At 43.9% G+C, this 16500-nt stretch overlaps 2 protein-coding genes across 4 annotated transcripts; both read right to left on the bottom strand.

Moving 5' to 3' along the window:
- Nucleotides 1-1530: 1530 nt before the first annotated feature.
- Nucleotides 1531-5486, bottom strand: LOC132265301 (gustatory receptor for sugar taste 43a-like). Of its 2 annotated transcripts, XM_059765891.1 has the most exons (8): nucleotides 5144-5486; nucleotides 4949-5003; nucleotides 4536-4668; nucleotides 3947-4109; nucleotides 3525-3800; nucleotides 2454-2815; nucleotides 2233-2328; nucleotides 2043-2134 (listed from the first exon to the last, which is right to left on the bottom strand). In XM_059765891.1, exons 1-8 carry the CDS (start codon nucleotides 5298-5300, stop codon nucleotides 2066-2068), a joined length of 1311 nt encoding a protein of 436 aa, XP_059621874.1. In that variant the 5' UTR covers nucleotides 5301-5486; the 3' UTR covers nucleotides 2043-2065. The 2 variants fall into 2 exon arrangements, with proteins under 2 accessions (XP_059621873.1, XP_059621874.1); XM_059765890.1 differs by lacking the exon at nucleotides 2043-2134 and adding an exon at nucleotides 1531-1958 and having other exon boundaries at nucleotides 4949-5178.
- Nucleotides 5487-8132: 2646 nt separating this feature from the next.
- LOC132263450 (armadillo repeat-containing protein 2) lies at nucleotides 8133-15642 on the bottom strand. 2 transcript variants are annotated; one of them, XR_009468490.1, is made up of 10 exons: nucleotides 15126-15642; nucleotides 14776-15024; nucleotides 11923-12276; nucleotides 11598-11863; nucleotides 10794-10928; nucleotides 10606-10708; nucleotides 9812-10503; nucleotides 8782-9562; nucleotides 8324-8706; nucleotides 8133-8250 (listed from the first exon to the last, which is right to left on the bottom strand). XR_009468490.1 is itself a non-coding variant. In XM_059763220.1 (9 exons), the coding sequence occupies exons 2-9, from the start codon at nucleotides 14906-14908 to the stop codon at nucleotides 8495-8497; spliced, it is 2676 nt and encodes an 891-aa protein (XP_059619203.1). In that variant the 5' UTR covers nucleotides 14909-15024; nucleotides 15126-15642; the 3' UTR covers nucleotides 8133-8494. The 2 variants fall into 2 exon arrangements, 1 of the variants encoding a protein (XP_059619203.1); XM_059763220.1 differs by having other exon boundaries at nucleotides 8133-8706.
- Between the last annotated feature and the right edge of the window lie 858 nt (nucleotides 15643-16500).

Here is a 16500-nt window from a genome sequence, read left to right as displayed (position 1 = left end):
CCCGTAACTATTATGACTATCATAATTAATAGCAATTCACATAAGCTTCATGTGCTCAAATTTGCTTTTAATACATTCATGAAGACATGGCCAAAGTTTGGGGGGAATTTCTCCTCCGGAAAGGGACATGCGCACCCCCTTCCAGCTCCACCACATCCAAAATGTGTCCATCGAACAGGAGGAGAAGGAAAATATGACATACATCTACCGGAGCTCTTTCTGATCATTTACCCGTCCATTCATTTATACCCATCTCACAGATATTTCTCACTGTCGTGAATGTGTGACATTTTCTCACCATTTTTCCGCCTCACTTTCACCCATAACATGCTCTGGACATTTCCCGAAATGGCACTAAATTATAAATACAGCGGAAAAGGGGTTTTTTTCTTTTGCAAGGGTGAGAAGGGGAAATTATGGCCAAAAAACGCCAGTCCATTTCCTATTTCTCAAAGGAATTGCTGGCAGTTGTGCTAAAGCGAGATGGCAACGAGCTTAGATATATCCCAGTGTTTTAATGATAAATGAAACCACCTCAAAACCACATCCGGGGAAAATTGAAACTTAATTTTGCGAAGCACCAAAATTGAATTTCACAGTCGGTGTCGTTGCACCAGAGGAAAACATAGGAAGCAATCTATCGGGGAAGTAAAGTGGGTGGATGGAAAGTGGAGTAATGAAAAACTCTGGCATTAGTCACATCCAAAACATAATGTACCCCAACCACCCTCCTCCCAGTGCGAGTGGGGGTGTGTGTGTGTGCAGAAAGTTGTGGCCCAGCATGAGAGCTGGGAATGCCTGATGTGCAAATAAAAAGTTGAAACATTTTGGGGCCACGAGGGGCACCCAGCAAGAAACAATGTGATGGCATGACGCCCGTTATAAACAAATTTATTGATTCTACCTTGCTGCTGGCGCTTCTCTGCTCCTCCTTGGCGGAGGACATTCGATGCTGACATGCAGAGAAAGCAGAGAAAGCCACAATGTTTGCCCGGCAAAAATCACCACAAGTGACCGAACGGGAAAAGGTGGGAAACTGGAGATTGTTGGTGGGATCCATTTCACCCATTTTAATTGGAAATTCCGAACCAAATGTGTGATACATATATCCACTTGTGTTTGAGCACCAAATTGGGGTTTTTCGCTGATTGTGGAGCAAAAAAAATTCACAAACTCTCGTGCTTCACTCCTTGTTTCATATCAAAACTCAATCACTGTTCGATTTAACATGTGCGCACAGCTTCAATAAACACACCCAAATTGACTTCTGAGAGCTTTTCACAATATTTTCTCTCGCAACATTGTCACAGAAGAGTCAATTGCTTATTTTCCACACGATACCCACAAAACCCTGAGTGAACCCTTCGCAACTTTCAAATTCACTGTATATCAATTTAAAACTTTGATTAACACTGAAACTTTCGCAATTATTCAATAATAATGCTTTCAGTTTCCCGTCAAATAACATCCACACTATACGATAAAATACGGAAATAGTTTGAATTATGTATTTTATTTACCCCACCGTATTAATTAATCACAATAAATTGTATGCATCGTACAAATTAAATAAACACATTCATTTTATTTTGTGAATAAATTTACATTCTATCTACTGTGTGTTTTCTTCCTGAAGTGTTAATGTTTTGTTAATTTGTCATCGGTTTTTCCCAGCTCATTTTTCTTTCCGGCAGTTTAATTTTCCTTCCAACCTCCTGTCGTGCTTAATAATAATAAAATTTACACAAGTTGAAGAACATATTTGTCATTATGTCTAGACAAGGGATCCAACACTGTGCAGACGAACGGAGAGTTGTGTTCCTGTGAACGCAGCAGAACTTACACAGCTTATTGACTCACAAAGTGAGTCCCTTTCCGCCCCGCTCGTGTCCTTAAAAAATGCGAATTCTCCATGCCTATTATCACACTCAAAGGAACTTGTCAATCAAATGCTCACTCTATAATGATAACACAATTATTTATTGACTCCATTATCACTGGAAAATTGATCATATAGAAAACACTTTGTACATTATTCCGCCTATTTCTCCTCAATGGGCGTTGTTCAGCCCATATTGTCTGAGCGTTGAAATTGAATCAAAATTACAAGGTAGGTTGCTGTTGCGCCGTAAAACTTTGTGATGATGGCAATCAATGGCGAAAAATTGGTAGACATTTATTGAGAAACTTTAATAAATGATGGAATTTTGATGGAAAGTTTTATGAACTTACCGATGTGATAATTTCCCGATCAATTTTGCACATTCCCAGTGGACTAAAAGTGAAATATGATTTCTGCACAATGATCTGACTCCAAAATACCGCCAGCTACAAATATATAGAGGGAAAACTTTAATGAATTCTCGTGCCGTCACCCCAGCGAAATGGGATAGATTTTCTTCTCCTTCACATTTTCGATGTGAGTGTGAGGATGAAAAATGAATGGTACAAACTTTTTCCCTTATGGATGGATCTTTGCAATATCTCTGGATGTCACACACGATTTTTGTTGTTCTCATCGCCTCGTAGACGATACAGTGACATGGCTCCACCACCATAAACAATCTGGCATTGTGCACGATGAGCCAGAGGAACTGAGCTGTGATGAAGAGACCGTTGCCGTCATCGAGAACCTCCAGAAATAGGAAATAAGCTGTCGCCAAGATGTGCAGAAGACATGAGATTAAACTCATGAGGATTGCAAAGCCATACACTGTCGACATTATGTGCACCGCCTGACCCAGAGATGAGTGAATATCAATGAAGCGCTCCAGCAATTCGGCTGACTTAATTGGGTTCATTTGGTTGATTGTCACTGCACGAGAGATGAAAGAAGTTTGGGATCAGAGATATGTACTTCTTTCCCCTCTTATTTATCGCCCACGCCCAATTTGACCGGAAGGATGGGAACAATTTCACAGGAATTCACTTTGACAGTTAATCTGGTTAAAGGGAAAATTTCTCCCTGTGTTGTTTACGTCCCCGGAAGTGGGCGCTGATTTATCACTGTCATAAATAGTCTTGAAACCCACTTCAGTTCAGCAAACAACGAATTGTTTCTGGGGAGGCTGTTCAAAGCTCCCCCGAGAAATTCACAACATAATTTTCCGTGAAAGATTGTTTCGGAAAACAATTAAGTATTGCGCATTATAACTATCTCGTTCGCTGACTGAGATATTTTTCATAATTTCCCAAATATCCTCTCCCCATTATAATCACACACGCCGTTAAGCAGGGAATTTACACAAACCCAACATACTCGGGATTTAATCCTCCGCCCAGACGGTGCAAATACCACACTCTTGAGTCAAATTAAATCAGTCTGGGAAAAAGCTAAATGACCCTCCCGCCTTAAAATACCACAATAAATTCTCCACTTTCCCACAGGTTCAGCTCGGTAAAGCATAATTTCCACGATACAAAGCTCAATTGAGTCCCAACTTGAACATCCCCCGGGAGATCTCTCCTGTGACTCCGCAGCATCCCTGACAATTTTCCCTCCCCCGCGCACGGTGGGTACTTACTGCCAGTGAGGGTGGTAATTGGTGCTGTGGCCGCATTCTTTGTTTTATTGCCTAGATCATCCACGGCCTGGCTCAAATTCCGCACCGAGGGGAGTTTAATGACTCGGATGGGCTGAGTGAGATGTAATGCGCTCTCGGGATACACAGTCAGCAGCACCTTATTCATGCAGCGGAATCTATCTGCGATGCCGAACGCAGATTGCGAGAAAACCACATGGAATACCATTATAACGTAGTAGAGAGCGTAAATCGTCATATAATGGCATACATTGCGTCCTATCCAAATGGTAAATCATTCATTAGTATCAGCCGTAATGGATGAATATCGATGCTGAATGTTTGTGCCTCATTTCGCTACACTCACTCTCTAATTATCGTGGGAGGCAGAATAATTGGGGATGTCATGAGGAGAAGAAACTTACGCGTATTCGTATCTGGGGTGGCTAATTTATCAGCCGCCTGCATCCACACAATTATGTCCACAACAATTGCGGTTGAAATAGTAATGAGAATGAAGATAAGACAGATGAGACCTCGACGCCTCTTCTTTATTCCTTCCGTGTAGCTGGTAAGGTAGTCGTCTGCCTGTTCGTGATGAATTGTTATCACAGACATGATCGATTAATTGGTGCTCTTGCAGAATTTCTGAATACAATTTGGCAAAAGCCTCTCTAATGAATTAATATGAATGTGTAGGTAATTTTGTTTGAGCAAAATCCCTTCAATTTAATTTCATCATCACAACTATTCCCATCGTCCTTTGTTACCATCTAATCTCGCAATCTCTCAAATTCCCACAGAGACAAGAGTGAATTTTTCTCCTGTCTCCGTTCACTTAATAAGTTGCATGTTAGAGAGCACAAAGGAATTTCCGTGGCACTATATCATTTTCATTCTTGCCGTTCTAATTAAATGAATGAAATGAGCGAAAGAATCCAGCAGCAGATTCCGGAGGAGCTCTGCAAATTGCTATGCAACCCTTAGACAGGAAGGATGGTAGGCGCAACTTACGTCACGGAGAATGTGGTTGAATTTCCTTATTCTTGCCATGCCGAAGAAAGCACCGGTCGCGCCGGACGTTGCGACGCCCGCAATAATACAGATATCCACAACAGTCACCACCCTCGAAGTTACCGTCTTCATACTGTTAATGACGGATTTTTTCCATGATTTTCATACACCCCAACATAGTTGAGATGGGCGAGGCATGACGAGGGAGAATAATAAAAGTTATCTCGCTGGTTCTGTCTTGAGAAAGTCTTGGGAAATGAAGTCATTTCCGAATATTAAGATTCACTCTGGCACACGTTAATGGGGAAGAGCTTCATCGAGCACTTTATTATATCGTGCCATAAGACGATGTCGGGATGATAATAGTCAGGGTGGCAACGAGAGTGGGTGTATGTGTGTGTGTGGCAACTTACCGAACAGGAATCTTCGAAGTGATATCATAATAAATTCCATAGAATGTTAAAATATCTGTCAGAGAGAAAATGATGTCAATTGTGTGGCATCTCAAATACAATTCTGCCAAAATCGTGTTTTTTTGCCCTCCTCTTCGTCCTCTCATCGTAAGGACATTCTCCAACCAAACACCAGAGAGGGCGAGAATATTTTACCTGCTGCAAGGATAACAAGAACGGTGTATATGAACCACGTTCTTCCCTCTCTGTAGTCAATAATGCGCCCCTTGGAGCTGCGAATGATTTGATATGGAGCCAAGCCGAAGAGTCGGCTCACGTAAAAAATGGGTGTCGTTGTTTTAGAGATCTCCATGGTTATTCCTCACAGTTTGGAGTGTTGAATAAAAAATCATTGTTATCCGTCAGAGGTTCCCATTCAAATTCTTTCACCCTTTTCACTCTCCTTGTCTATAATTCAAGTGCACAATTCCCCCGAGATTTTCTCAACACTCTGCTTCACACATTAGACCTCCACCGCACTAAATTTTCCACAACCACATAAAACAGACTGAGAGACAACTCTAGCAAAGCTCGACTTTTATATCCCTTTGGCTGCACTGAAAAATATCGCTGATTATATCAGACGCAGGTTGTTTTTTTCCAAACAAATGCACATTTTCCAGTTCTTTGAAAAACTAAACGCACTGTTTATCATTTGCGGTGATAAAAAAATACACTTCATGTTAAAACACAATTTATACCCTTTCCAATGCTAACCCCAATAAATTTTCCCGCGCGATCTGTTTTTGTCGATAGAAGCCGCGCTGAGAGGCGGAAAAAAACACACACATATTCAGAATAAAATAAAAAATTCAAGAGAATATTTATTTTTATGGCAACTCTAAAACCAGTCGTGATATATTAGACGGGAAAATGATTAATAAGTTGGAGTATTTGATAAAAAAAAGCTCATTCAAGTGGAGCTCATATAATTTTCAACAGGGGTTGCAAATGAATTGTCCAATGCAATTGAGAAAAGTTTATGCTCTGCAATCAACATCAATCACTTTAATGCACCCCATTTAAAGCCTAATACGCAAAAATAGGACGCACACAGCGAGTGTCACAAGAGCTGAATCAAAGTGTTACTCATGCAGAAACTCATCTCAATAGATTTATGTAAATTGCAGATACAGAATGATAGTGTCTGTCGAATAACAATGAAAGTTTATGAAGTACACTGGTGTATATATAGATTGGTGAAATATTTAACCAGAGAATACACACTTGGCTGCTTCTCATGCTTTCCTCTGCCGCTTAGGAGCGGTGAATGTTAGTTTTCATGATTTTCACGTCATTTGCACAGCGAACATTCGGCTTCTCTGTGCTCTGCACCGAGCGACGTATCCACATGGAGTACATCTTTAATTGCATAATCTGCTGGGAAAACACGCAGAACCTCGCCGAAGAAGTGTATCCTGATTGGCGCGGGAAACATGGTGTGTGCTTTTTCGCCAAATGGACCAGAATGTTGGGAGATTGTGTCGTACAGTTTATTCTGTGCTTTATAACTCAATTAATCACGCACAATAATTGTTTAATTTATTTCAATACAATTATGAGCGTCGCTCCGTAAATATTTACGCCGAGGGACTTATTTGGCGACACGAGCTAATATTGCGTCGATTGATTAATTAATAGTGAAATAAGTTTTAATTGCGTTCCCAGGTCACATTTTATGGCCATAAAGTGCCATATGACCACCATTGTTCCTTTCCCACCTTGTGGCGATTCACGACCGGACAGGAAATTGATTTCCAATCACTCTCTGTGTGTTGGTGTTAACTCAGCCTTTTTATTGCCACCACCCCCACAGAATTTCCGGGGTGTTAAAATCCACGACACCGCTATTCGGGGAATATTGAGGGCAAAAGTAATTCAGGTCGAATTGTTTTAGGCATTTCCTCTCTATGTTTACTCTGTGGCATCTCTTGCACCCTCATTAGGGCGGCACAATTGAGCGAGAATCAGAGTGGAGGCTTAATGTGAGTCACCTCCTCTCCACAATGTCGGTTTCGAAATATAATTATTCTGTTGTTGTCAGAAACAACTGATTACCCAGTCATGGCACTTGATATTTCAACCACAAATACCACCCCTCCCTCGTGCCACCCATTCGGCGAGGAAAAAACAATCCCGCCACAGTCGCCGAAATAATTAAAATTGTGCTTCTGTTTGTTCACCATTGAACTTCCATCTTCTCACATAGCAGGAATTTCATTAGATATTTCTTCTTCCTTTTTTTTCACTCCAGCGCCTCACTATTCGTCACCCACTGAGCTGGGGATGCCAGGCGAGCAGAACTCCATCCGTCACTCTTGGCTGGAGCTCTCCGGGGGCGGAGGAGACCTGTATTGTCTGCCAGGGCTAAATCCAATGCAGATGGAATCTCTCCCATATCAAATCTTTCGGCTTGATGGATATAAATTCATTGACTCGAGTCCAAAATGGAATTAACGACGGTGGCAAAGGGTGGGTCAGGAAGGGCACTTCGCCCCCATTCATCACATGCTCACAGCATGGAAATTATGTGCGGAAAATAACATTGACTGTGACTTAGGAACAGATTTACAAGTGACATAGAGAGAAATGGAATATCGCTCAGCGTCCAATTGAAATGCAGGGAATCCTCTCAAGACTCAGGCCGACATGAATATGATTTAAATGCTACAATTTACAAGCATAATAGTTTCAATTGATGCAGGGATTAAGAGACTGTTTTGTCCCTTTGTCAGCTGTGTATCACAAGTGATATATGCAATGATTATCTGGGGAAAAGATTGTGTGTATTACTAATTTATGATGTTGAATCGATAAAAGTGTTTTTATCGCATCTACAAAAGCGCCGAAATGCTTTTTTGCAACTCAGCAACACGTAAAGCGAATGAATGGCACAAGTGAAGAGCCTGAGAATATTGTATGAATTTTTATTTAGGATATTACGAATATGAGATGATTCCACTTCTCTTTCAAGTGTCAGTACATTTTCGTGACAGTCACGAGAGGTCATTCATAATTCATCGAGAAAATGGAGTGACTTGAAATAATCTGGAGGTTCTTCTTGAATTTTGATGATATGTACCAGGGGAAAAAGTGGGGATATTTGTATGTGAGAGCATAATTATGTGACTCCAAAAGTACCACTGAAACAGAATTTATTTGCTCCTTCTCTACATTATAACATTACTTCCTGGGGTAAATTTATTGTGGATGAGTGAGGTATTTTCGTAACATACATCTCTACCAGAACTGGATCCAATCCTCTGTGTATACCGAGAAGGAAAAAAGGGAAGGAATTGAATTAGGAACTACAAAATTGAAGAGGGTAAACGCTACTGGAATAAATATTATCTCCCAGTGAGTGACGAAAGTCTAATTTCGTTGCTCGTCTTGACGATTCGCTCTCTCTCTCTTATTTTTTCGCCATGCCGCAGTGAGGGTTGAATATTTTTGTCCCTTATTGCATTTACTTGCTGATTATTTAATGAAATTTCCCGCGTCGCCCGCTCATTCATCAAGCCACTGCCGGAAGCCAGTGCCCCAGGCCTGACCCACCTTCTCCCCGACGGCGTCGTTATCATCTGATTCCGATGAGATGCACGGTGAGTTTGTAATTGAAATGGGGGCGGCCTGAATGCGATCCAACAAGTCGCCGGCCACAAAGGAGAATTGTTCCCACAACTCGTCAGCACGTTGAATCTTCTTTTTCTCCTCATCGCCTGCCGGAGAAAATGCGCCGTGCGCCTCAGGATGGGGAATGTTAATTAAATTCAATTCAATGGATTCACACTCACCCAGACACTCCACCAGATCCTGCATTATGCACTCCGCCTCCTCGCCACCCAGCGCCGCCACCACATTTTCCGTGTCAATGAGGAAATTCCACAGGGCCTGGCACACAATGCCCGCCAGCAGCCAGTCCTCCTCCATGGCGCTGCGCTGAAGGACGTCACGCAGGAGGAGGGGCCCCTTCAGCTCCTTGAACGGCGCCCTGCGCTCCCAATCGCCCAGCAAGTTCACGAGAACGCCACACGACGAGGACACCAGCTCGAAGTCCTCCGACTCCAGATTCCGCACCAGCACTTTCAGGCCGCCGACCGAGCAAATGGCCTCGCGTGCCTCGAAATTCCTCGTCATGTTGCCCAGCACTCGAGCGGCCTCCGCTTGAGAGGCAATCGACTGGCTCTTCAGCGTGTCCACGAGAGCAGAGCTGAGTTGCTGAATCTTCCCATTCACGCTGCTCAGCGGCTCCTCGGCCTCCTCCTGGTAGAAGGACAAGTTGTGCAGGGCGCCCAGGATGGCGAGCAGCATCTCCTCGAGCTCATCCGTCATCTGATCAACTGGAATGCGATTTGTCGTCCTGATGAGACTAAGCAGAGTGCTTCCCAAGAAGGGCCTTCGACACATCCCCGTTCCCACATCGCTGTTCACGCACATGTTGGCCACGACTCGCACCAGCTTCACAATCACGTCCACGACCGAGTCCTCTCCCTGGCCTCTGGCTTGCAAATCCTGGCCGGAGTAGTATTCCAGGGCAGTTATGAGATGCTCCATGGACACGTCATTTTCATAAATCTACATGCAAGAGAAATGATTTGTATTATTGCGAAAGCGGAGCGGAAGTGAGCAGATAAACCCCACAAGAAGAGGTGATTAATTTTGATAATTGTAAGACATTTAAATTACATTTGTCTTAATCACATATGGCTTTCCTCTGAACAAGTCATTAGTAATTATCTCAAGAACACTCAGTTTAATTTGTGTGGAATGAGAATTGCTATCGTGAAGTGCAGAACACTGAAGACTATTAGGAAAATGACTTACAAGGGTCCTTGCTGCGTCCCAACTGGCCACAATGTTGCCCAGAATGTAGCCGAGCCGACTGACGATCCCGAGGGACTTCTTGGGCATCTCCTGGGCGCTTCCCTCGGGCCACGGTCCCAGCAGGATGGCCAATTTCGCCGCAGAATCCACCATCACGCCACAGCAGACGTCCAACTCGGACAGGACGCTAAGCGTACGAATGACGTTGGCCTGCGTCTCCGTCTCGTCGATACAGATCTCAGCGGCGCGCACCAGGTGCGGTCCCGCCAGCTCAAGTTGGATTTCCTCCCCCTCGAGAGTCTCCTTGATCTGGCCAAATTGCGTCGTTTGTGTGGTCGTGAGCCCTTTAGCCGTGGGATTATTGATGGCCTGAATAACAATGGGGGCGCCGGCCAAGGCACGCAGTGCGCCCGAGAGTTGGTAGAGCGCATGAAGCGGTGGCCCGGCGAGCTTCGCCCGAGCGCCGGCTTCGTTGAGCATTTGCAAGTGGAGCACCATGAGATCAATGGCTCCGTGACGAGCCAGCCTGTAGGCCAGTGACTTGTACCTCATCGTGCATTCCCTCTTCGCGCCCTTCCCCGAGTTGTGGTGCTGATTGGCGGACGCCAGGAAGCGCACAGCGCCGTAACCATAGATGCACGCCTCAGGCTCCTCCAGCGGCGAGGCGCGTCCCAGTCCCTCAATGAGGAGCTCTGAAAGTGGGTCACAACGGTGAGCAGATTACACACGTAATCTCAGGGTGCAAATCAGCGTCTGCGGCAACACTTGTGCGATAAGGATGAAACTCAATTTACCCGCCACATCGCAGTCAATGAACAAATTATCGTTAGACTCGTTCCTCGCCACTTTGAAGATTAACTTGCAGGCACCCGTCAAGTTGCTGCCAGTCACGCGAAGCTGCAACAATTTTATTAATTGCCCTCAGAAGTTCATTCCACTGCTAAGACACCCCGTGAGAGATGAGAAATTGAATTAATCTTACCGCCAGAACAACTCGAGCCACAGCGAGCAGAACTTTCGGCGAAGCACACTCAACCAGACCGTAGAGGGCTGTGAGGACTGCTCCGCGCCAGCCGCCGCGCGCCCCCTTCACCCGCGAGTACAGCTCAGTGAGGATCTGCGGAGAGGAAGAGTTCGTGATTGTCCCAGCGCCTCAGCTGGGATTCCCTCAAGTGTTGTGGGTGGAAAATTCAATCTGAGCTCTTCGAAAGTTTATCTCTCTCTCAGCGGGAGAAATGGTCAAACGGAATTTGCGGAGAAATTCGACTATAAATAGAACATCCCGAGTTTGCAACACTATTAATAATTCAAGAGTTGGACGTTTGTTCGAAGATTGCAGATTAATTGTAGCGTAGAGAAACATTAAACATGTTTATTTGAGAGGGGAATGGAAAATATTGAGTCGGAAAAGTTTGGATTTAGCATCAATAAAAATGTGATAGTGTAAAAAATTGATAACGACATAATTTATCGTTCTTCATGAGTGAAATGTTCTCGCTCAACCCAAAATAGCTCGACAAAAATTGCAAAATTCATGATAGTGAGGAAAAATTCACGTGACTTCTTCGACAATCAAACACATCAAATATTCACAGACATTTCGCCATCCGTGACTGTGGCGTTAGGATCAAAAATATTTGCCATTTGCACTGTGTGGCGCACGAGAAAATCACCCATTTCATATATATTTAATCATAAGAGCCAAATTGGGAATTCTCCGGCACGATGCGACCGCTAAAGATAGATTGTAATGGGAGGAAACAGAGGCCAGAAGACACTCTTTTACCCCTGTGATATGTTGAACTGATTCATCTGTGCACTCCTTGACTCCCGTGTGAGCTTTCAACATCTCCAGCAGCGTCTCCGTGGAGGATTGTGTCAATAAATCATTGGCACGATTCAATTTTATCCCCCTGACCGCCACATGCGATTGCTGGGGCGTCCCAGCCGGGGAATTCTTCACTGGCTTGTCGCCTCGCAAGCTTCCCTCGCAGGACTTGGTCTGCATCTTCCTCAGTGGGTGATCCTTGCGCGGTGGCATCTCCTCCAGCACTGGAATGGGAATCACAGCTATTTCTGACGATGCCAATTTCGTGAATTGATTTCCTCACAATTGTCAAGGGACGCTGTAATCTTGGGCGGTTGCAGCAGAGCCGGCAATTTTCCTCGCTTCTGACTATTGTTGTTGCTGTCCTCCGCGCTCTCGAGGCTACCGTGTAGGGATCCCGTGGACTCACTCCTCTGCACCGCCGCACTCTGGGTTGGCGACGAGGGCACATCGTCGAAGGACTGCGTGATCTGGGGAATGGGCTCCAGCGAGGGCAGAGCGCGACTCTCGAACTGCAGGTAGCGCAGGCTGAAGGCGCTGGGCGGTCGTCCTTCGGGCGCCACGCGTCCGTACAAGTGTCGTCCTGGCCTCGGCTCGCGTGGCGTTATGGGGCGACGCGTCACAACTAATCGAGCGCCTGCAAAAGTGATCAGATGTCATGTGAAAAGAGCTCAATGAGGCGCTGACTCAGATTTTCTCCCACCCCCAAAGGCGCCTCATCCTCCGCGCCTGCGAGGTTGAATAGTCGAGGTGGAAAATTAAAATGTGCAGGTGTTCGCAGGGACATCAATTGCAACGTCAGGAATTACTTATGCTCTCATCCTGTGCGCCATAAAGCGTGCAAAATTGTAATTTTCTCACACCCAAAGGCGATATTGAAAGTATTTTTCCTCCTGCACTTTCTCATCTCTATTGTTTCAGATGAAGCAATATTTTCGGTATTCAATATTTATGGAGAATCCTTTACAGCACAGCTGCAATTTCTTCGCAATTTTTCATTGGAATCCCTCTTTGTATGCTTTGCCGTCTTAACGGCAGAGAAAAATTTCGCAAATATTTGAAAATGAAAGCAATCAAAAGGAGCTTTATCTCCAACAACAAGTCAAGGGAAAGAACTCAAATTTATTATATTGTGCATGAAAGGAACTTAAACCAATCGCTTAGCTTTATTCTCCGTGATATTCTGTGAATTTATTTCGCTAGAACAACGTGTGAATTTTCTGTGTGAATACAAAAGCACGATGAAATATTTGGTACACAAGAAACAAATAGCGAAGAAAGCTTTTTATCAGCACAAACTTTTGATGACTCACACAAAAACAAACCCCTCTGTATATTCATTGCTTGCCACCCTCACTTGAAATGAATGTCTACAATTCGACGTGTTAAAGCAAGATATTCTCCAAGAGTGAGGGTGAATTTATCAATGCCACATCAATCAAATGAATATGAAATGTAAGCGGAAATCGAAATTTCAATGCCATTTTTTACCAGACGTATGCATTAAATCTATCCCCATTTTTTCAACCACCCACCCCAATTTCACCGATATTAAATTACTCACGCCGCCCCCTCTTCCGCCCCGGACATCGCTCAGCCTGTGCCCCATAAAAAGTTATTTATTAATGAAGTGTCGTCTGGAGAAATTTCATTAAAATATGTTTCACGAGTGCCGAAAAAATGTGGCCCGGCCTCATTTGAAATTATAATTGAATGGGATTTTCGTCGTGTCGTAGTCTGATGGTCACAATTGGATATTGGGTGGCATCTCTCCATTCTGCCACTCAAGTGCCACGAGAGCTATTATTTTTTCCCATCTTCGGAGGGATATTAAAGCCTCCCACACTCGCCCGGCGCACCCTTTTCTCCGTCCTGACGCGCATTCACACTCTGCCTACATGCAAATGAGGCCGTTGCCTTTTCCCATCGCCTCTGCAGACGCCCAGCAATTCCCGCTCATCCGCGGAAATTTCAAAATTCCCCCTCCCTTCCCCCACACGCCGCGGCTCAACCTGTCTCAACGCGGAAGGAGTGAAGCGTGAAATTGAGCGGGAATCGATCATCCTTGAAGCACTTCGCTATCTATAAGCATTCAATACAAGACTTAATGTTAATTTTCCGAACGTAATTGCTTTCCTTTCACGCAATTAAGAAGCTATATTTAAAGGAATTTCAATAATACATCCTCGTTTCTCAGAAGCACTGCATTTGAATCACGGAAGGAGATACTTAATTCGGCGTGGCATTTAAAGTTGATTGACGGAGTGAACAAGCCATTGACAAGGACACGTTTTATTTTTCATGCCACCAACTGAATCACTACACAAGCAGAGACACTAAATATTTAAGCCGAAACGATATTGTAGGTATTGTATTTCAATTTTAATGCCTCATATAAACATCAAATATTGTCCTAAGGCGATTGGCGTATCAATAAAGCTTGAGAAAACACGTTAAATTTGCCGAGAATATTGTCAGGAAAAAAGCAAAGAGAGTCATAATGTTTGTCACGTAGACGAAATATCTTGACTTGAAATCTCCAACGATACCCAAAAGAGTTAACCCCTATTTTGAATCGATAACCATTTGACCTTTGGAATAACTTCATCAGCCAAACTATACACAATCCTGAGATGTTCCTTTAAACTGGAATTTTGTCCTTCAGTTGGGTCAAACTGGCAAAATCAAATGAGCCTTAAGATAAGAACCGCCCGTTCAAAAACTACCCTAAGTTGAGAAAAGTTATCAGACCTTTAATAAACTCCAAGATAGACTTCCAATCTTTACACGTGGATCCCGCTGTTTAGGGACTAATTAGTCTTTTAAAGTTGATTTTAACTATTTTTTCCCCTGAAATTGATCTTAGGAAGGAAATTTGCACCCAATTAGTATCGATAACTATCGTTAAGTGTCGATAACTTCAAAGAGAAAAGAAGCAAGTTGGAAAACTTCTTTGAGGACTAAAAATTGCCTTCATTTTCAAGTCTAGCGATAATTTTTCCACCATAATTATAATCGTGCTCGAGGAGCAACGTCCTCATGCACTCACGGAGGCCCGAGTGAAAATTGAGAGTCAGTGTAATGGGGAAAAAGCGGAGAGAGAGTAATGAAATTATGGAATGATGATTTTACTCACCAGTTCCGCCTCCTGCTAAAATGCTTTTTGCCTCACTCACAATCTCGGCGCTCGTCTTCCGGTACGGCCTCTTATTATTCGGTAATGGTCTCGTGTCACCCGCAATACTCTTCATTTGTCCTTGCTGCTGCATTTTCCCTCCTTTTCCACCACTGTCCGCCGTGATTTCAGCCGCCGTGGGCGTCGCGCAGTGGGTGTGAGGCGCCTTCCCTTCGCCCCACAAATCCTATGTATATTTTACACCCTTCACTGGACGCAAAGAAAGCGGCATGAAAATCAATGAGTCAAAAAATATATTAAACTTGTCATTGACCCTCTCACGCCAGCTTTCTCTCCTTTTACGATGATACCTTTTTCTTGTTCACGGGGTGGCGAATGCTGTGCTGTTCCTCTGAATTATTCCCTCCCCCTTTTGCCACACACTTTCCTCCCCACAGTCGCTGTGTGTGTGTGTGTGTGTGCGCCCAGAAAATGCAATAAAGCTGCCCGAGAATGTGAAAGTCGGCAAGGGAAAAGTTTCTATGAAATCCACATAATAGTTTTAAAAATACAACTTGTGAGAAATTATTGCAATTGAAGAGACATCTTCGCTGTTTCCCTTATATTCCATCCCCATCAGTGTCACAGTCATTTGTTATTTCAAGAGTTGAAGGAAAACTTTTCACAAGAACTTCACGCAGTCTGTCGTCAGCCGTATCTCAGCCATTCACATGGTAATTTTCTTGACAATCGTCCAAGAGAGGGAAAACTCGACTTTTCACTTTTCCACCCCCGCACTCTCAACCCTCGCGCGAATCCCTGCCAAAATGTCCCTCTGGCTCAGTGTAAATTACATCCAGGACAATTGAACTGCTGAAGGAATATTCCCGGGTATTCAATCCAACAGTCGCAGCGCTACTAAAACTATGAGTGGCTCTGCCGGAGTGAGTGAAAAGCCACAGGGAAATTCGATTTTTTCCACACTATTGCAGCGTGGGCATGAGTATTTTCCACCCGCCGCTGGAAAGTCACTACTATTTGCGTGTTTCCACACAACATTCTCCCATGGAAACCCCCCATTGTCTTGGGGAAGGAAAAAACAGCCCGCAAATCGATACCAACCAATATTATATTATTGCCCAGCCAACATACTTCCACCCTGAGTGCAAACACTCTTGTGACTCGATAGGATTCCCATCCATTCATTTGTGGTGAGAAAGGAAGCAGCCAATAAATTGCTATGTAACCCAACGGAACCCTTTTCGCCAACCCACATCGCCGCGCTATCAGACACAGCTATGCCATTAATTGATAAGCGTGCAGAATTTCCATGGAAAATGGGTCTGAGCCAAAAATAGCCACTGAAGTGTGAGTGTGAAAATTCCACCTTTATCTGGGCTTAAAGCTCTTCGGCAGAAAAGAAATTCCTCAATTCTTGATTCACTGACAAACCTGATGGACTCATTCTTTATGAACGACATGTCTTGCCACGTGTCTTATCGACACCCATTTGTAGCGTCGAAAATATATCGCCATCCAAGCGCCACTGGGGGGTGGAAAATCAGCACAAGATCAATAAGAATGTGACTAAAATAAATCCCATTTGCGCTCGCCTAAACACCAAAAATCAAACACACAATTTCTTCTCATTTATGCACATTTAACATTTACGATTTATTTTCAATTAATTTAAATCATGTCTAATTCACTAAAAGACAATCTCTTCATCATTTCCACGTTTCTTCT

This window comes from Phlebotomus argentipes, unplaced genomic scaffold (assembly GCF_947086385.1).
Source record: "Phlebotomus argentipes unplaced genomic scaffold, Phlebotomus argentipes genome assembly contig_2, whole genome shotgun sequence".
NCBI lineage: Eukaryota > Metazoa > Arthropoda > Insecta > Diptera > Psychodidae > Phlebotomus > Phlebotomus argentipes.
The sequence above is the reverse complement of the archived record's forward strand: the minus strand, read 5'-3'. Positions and strand labels throughout refer to the sequence as shown.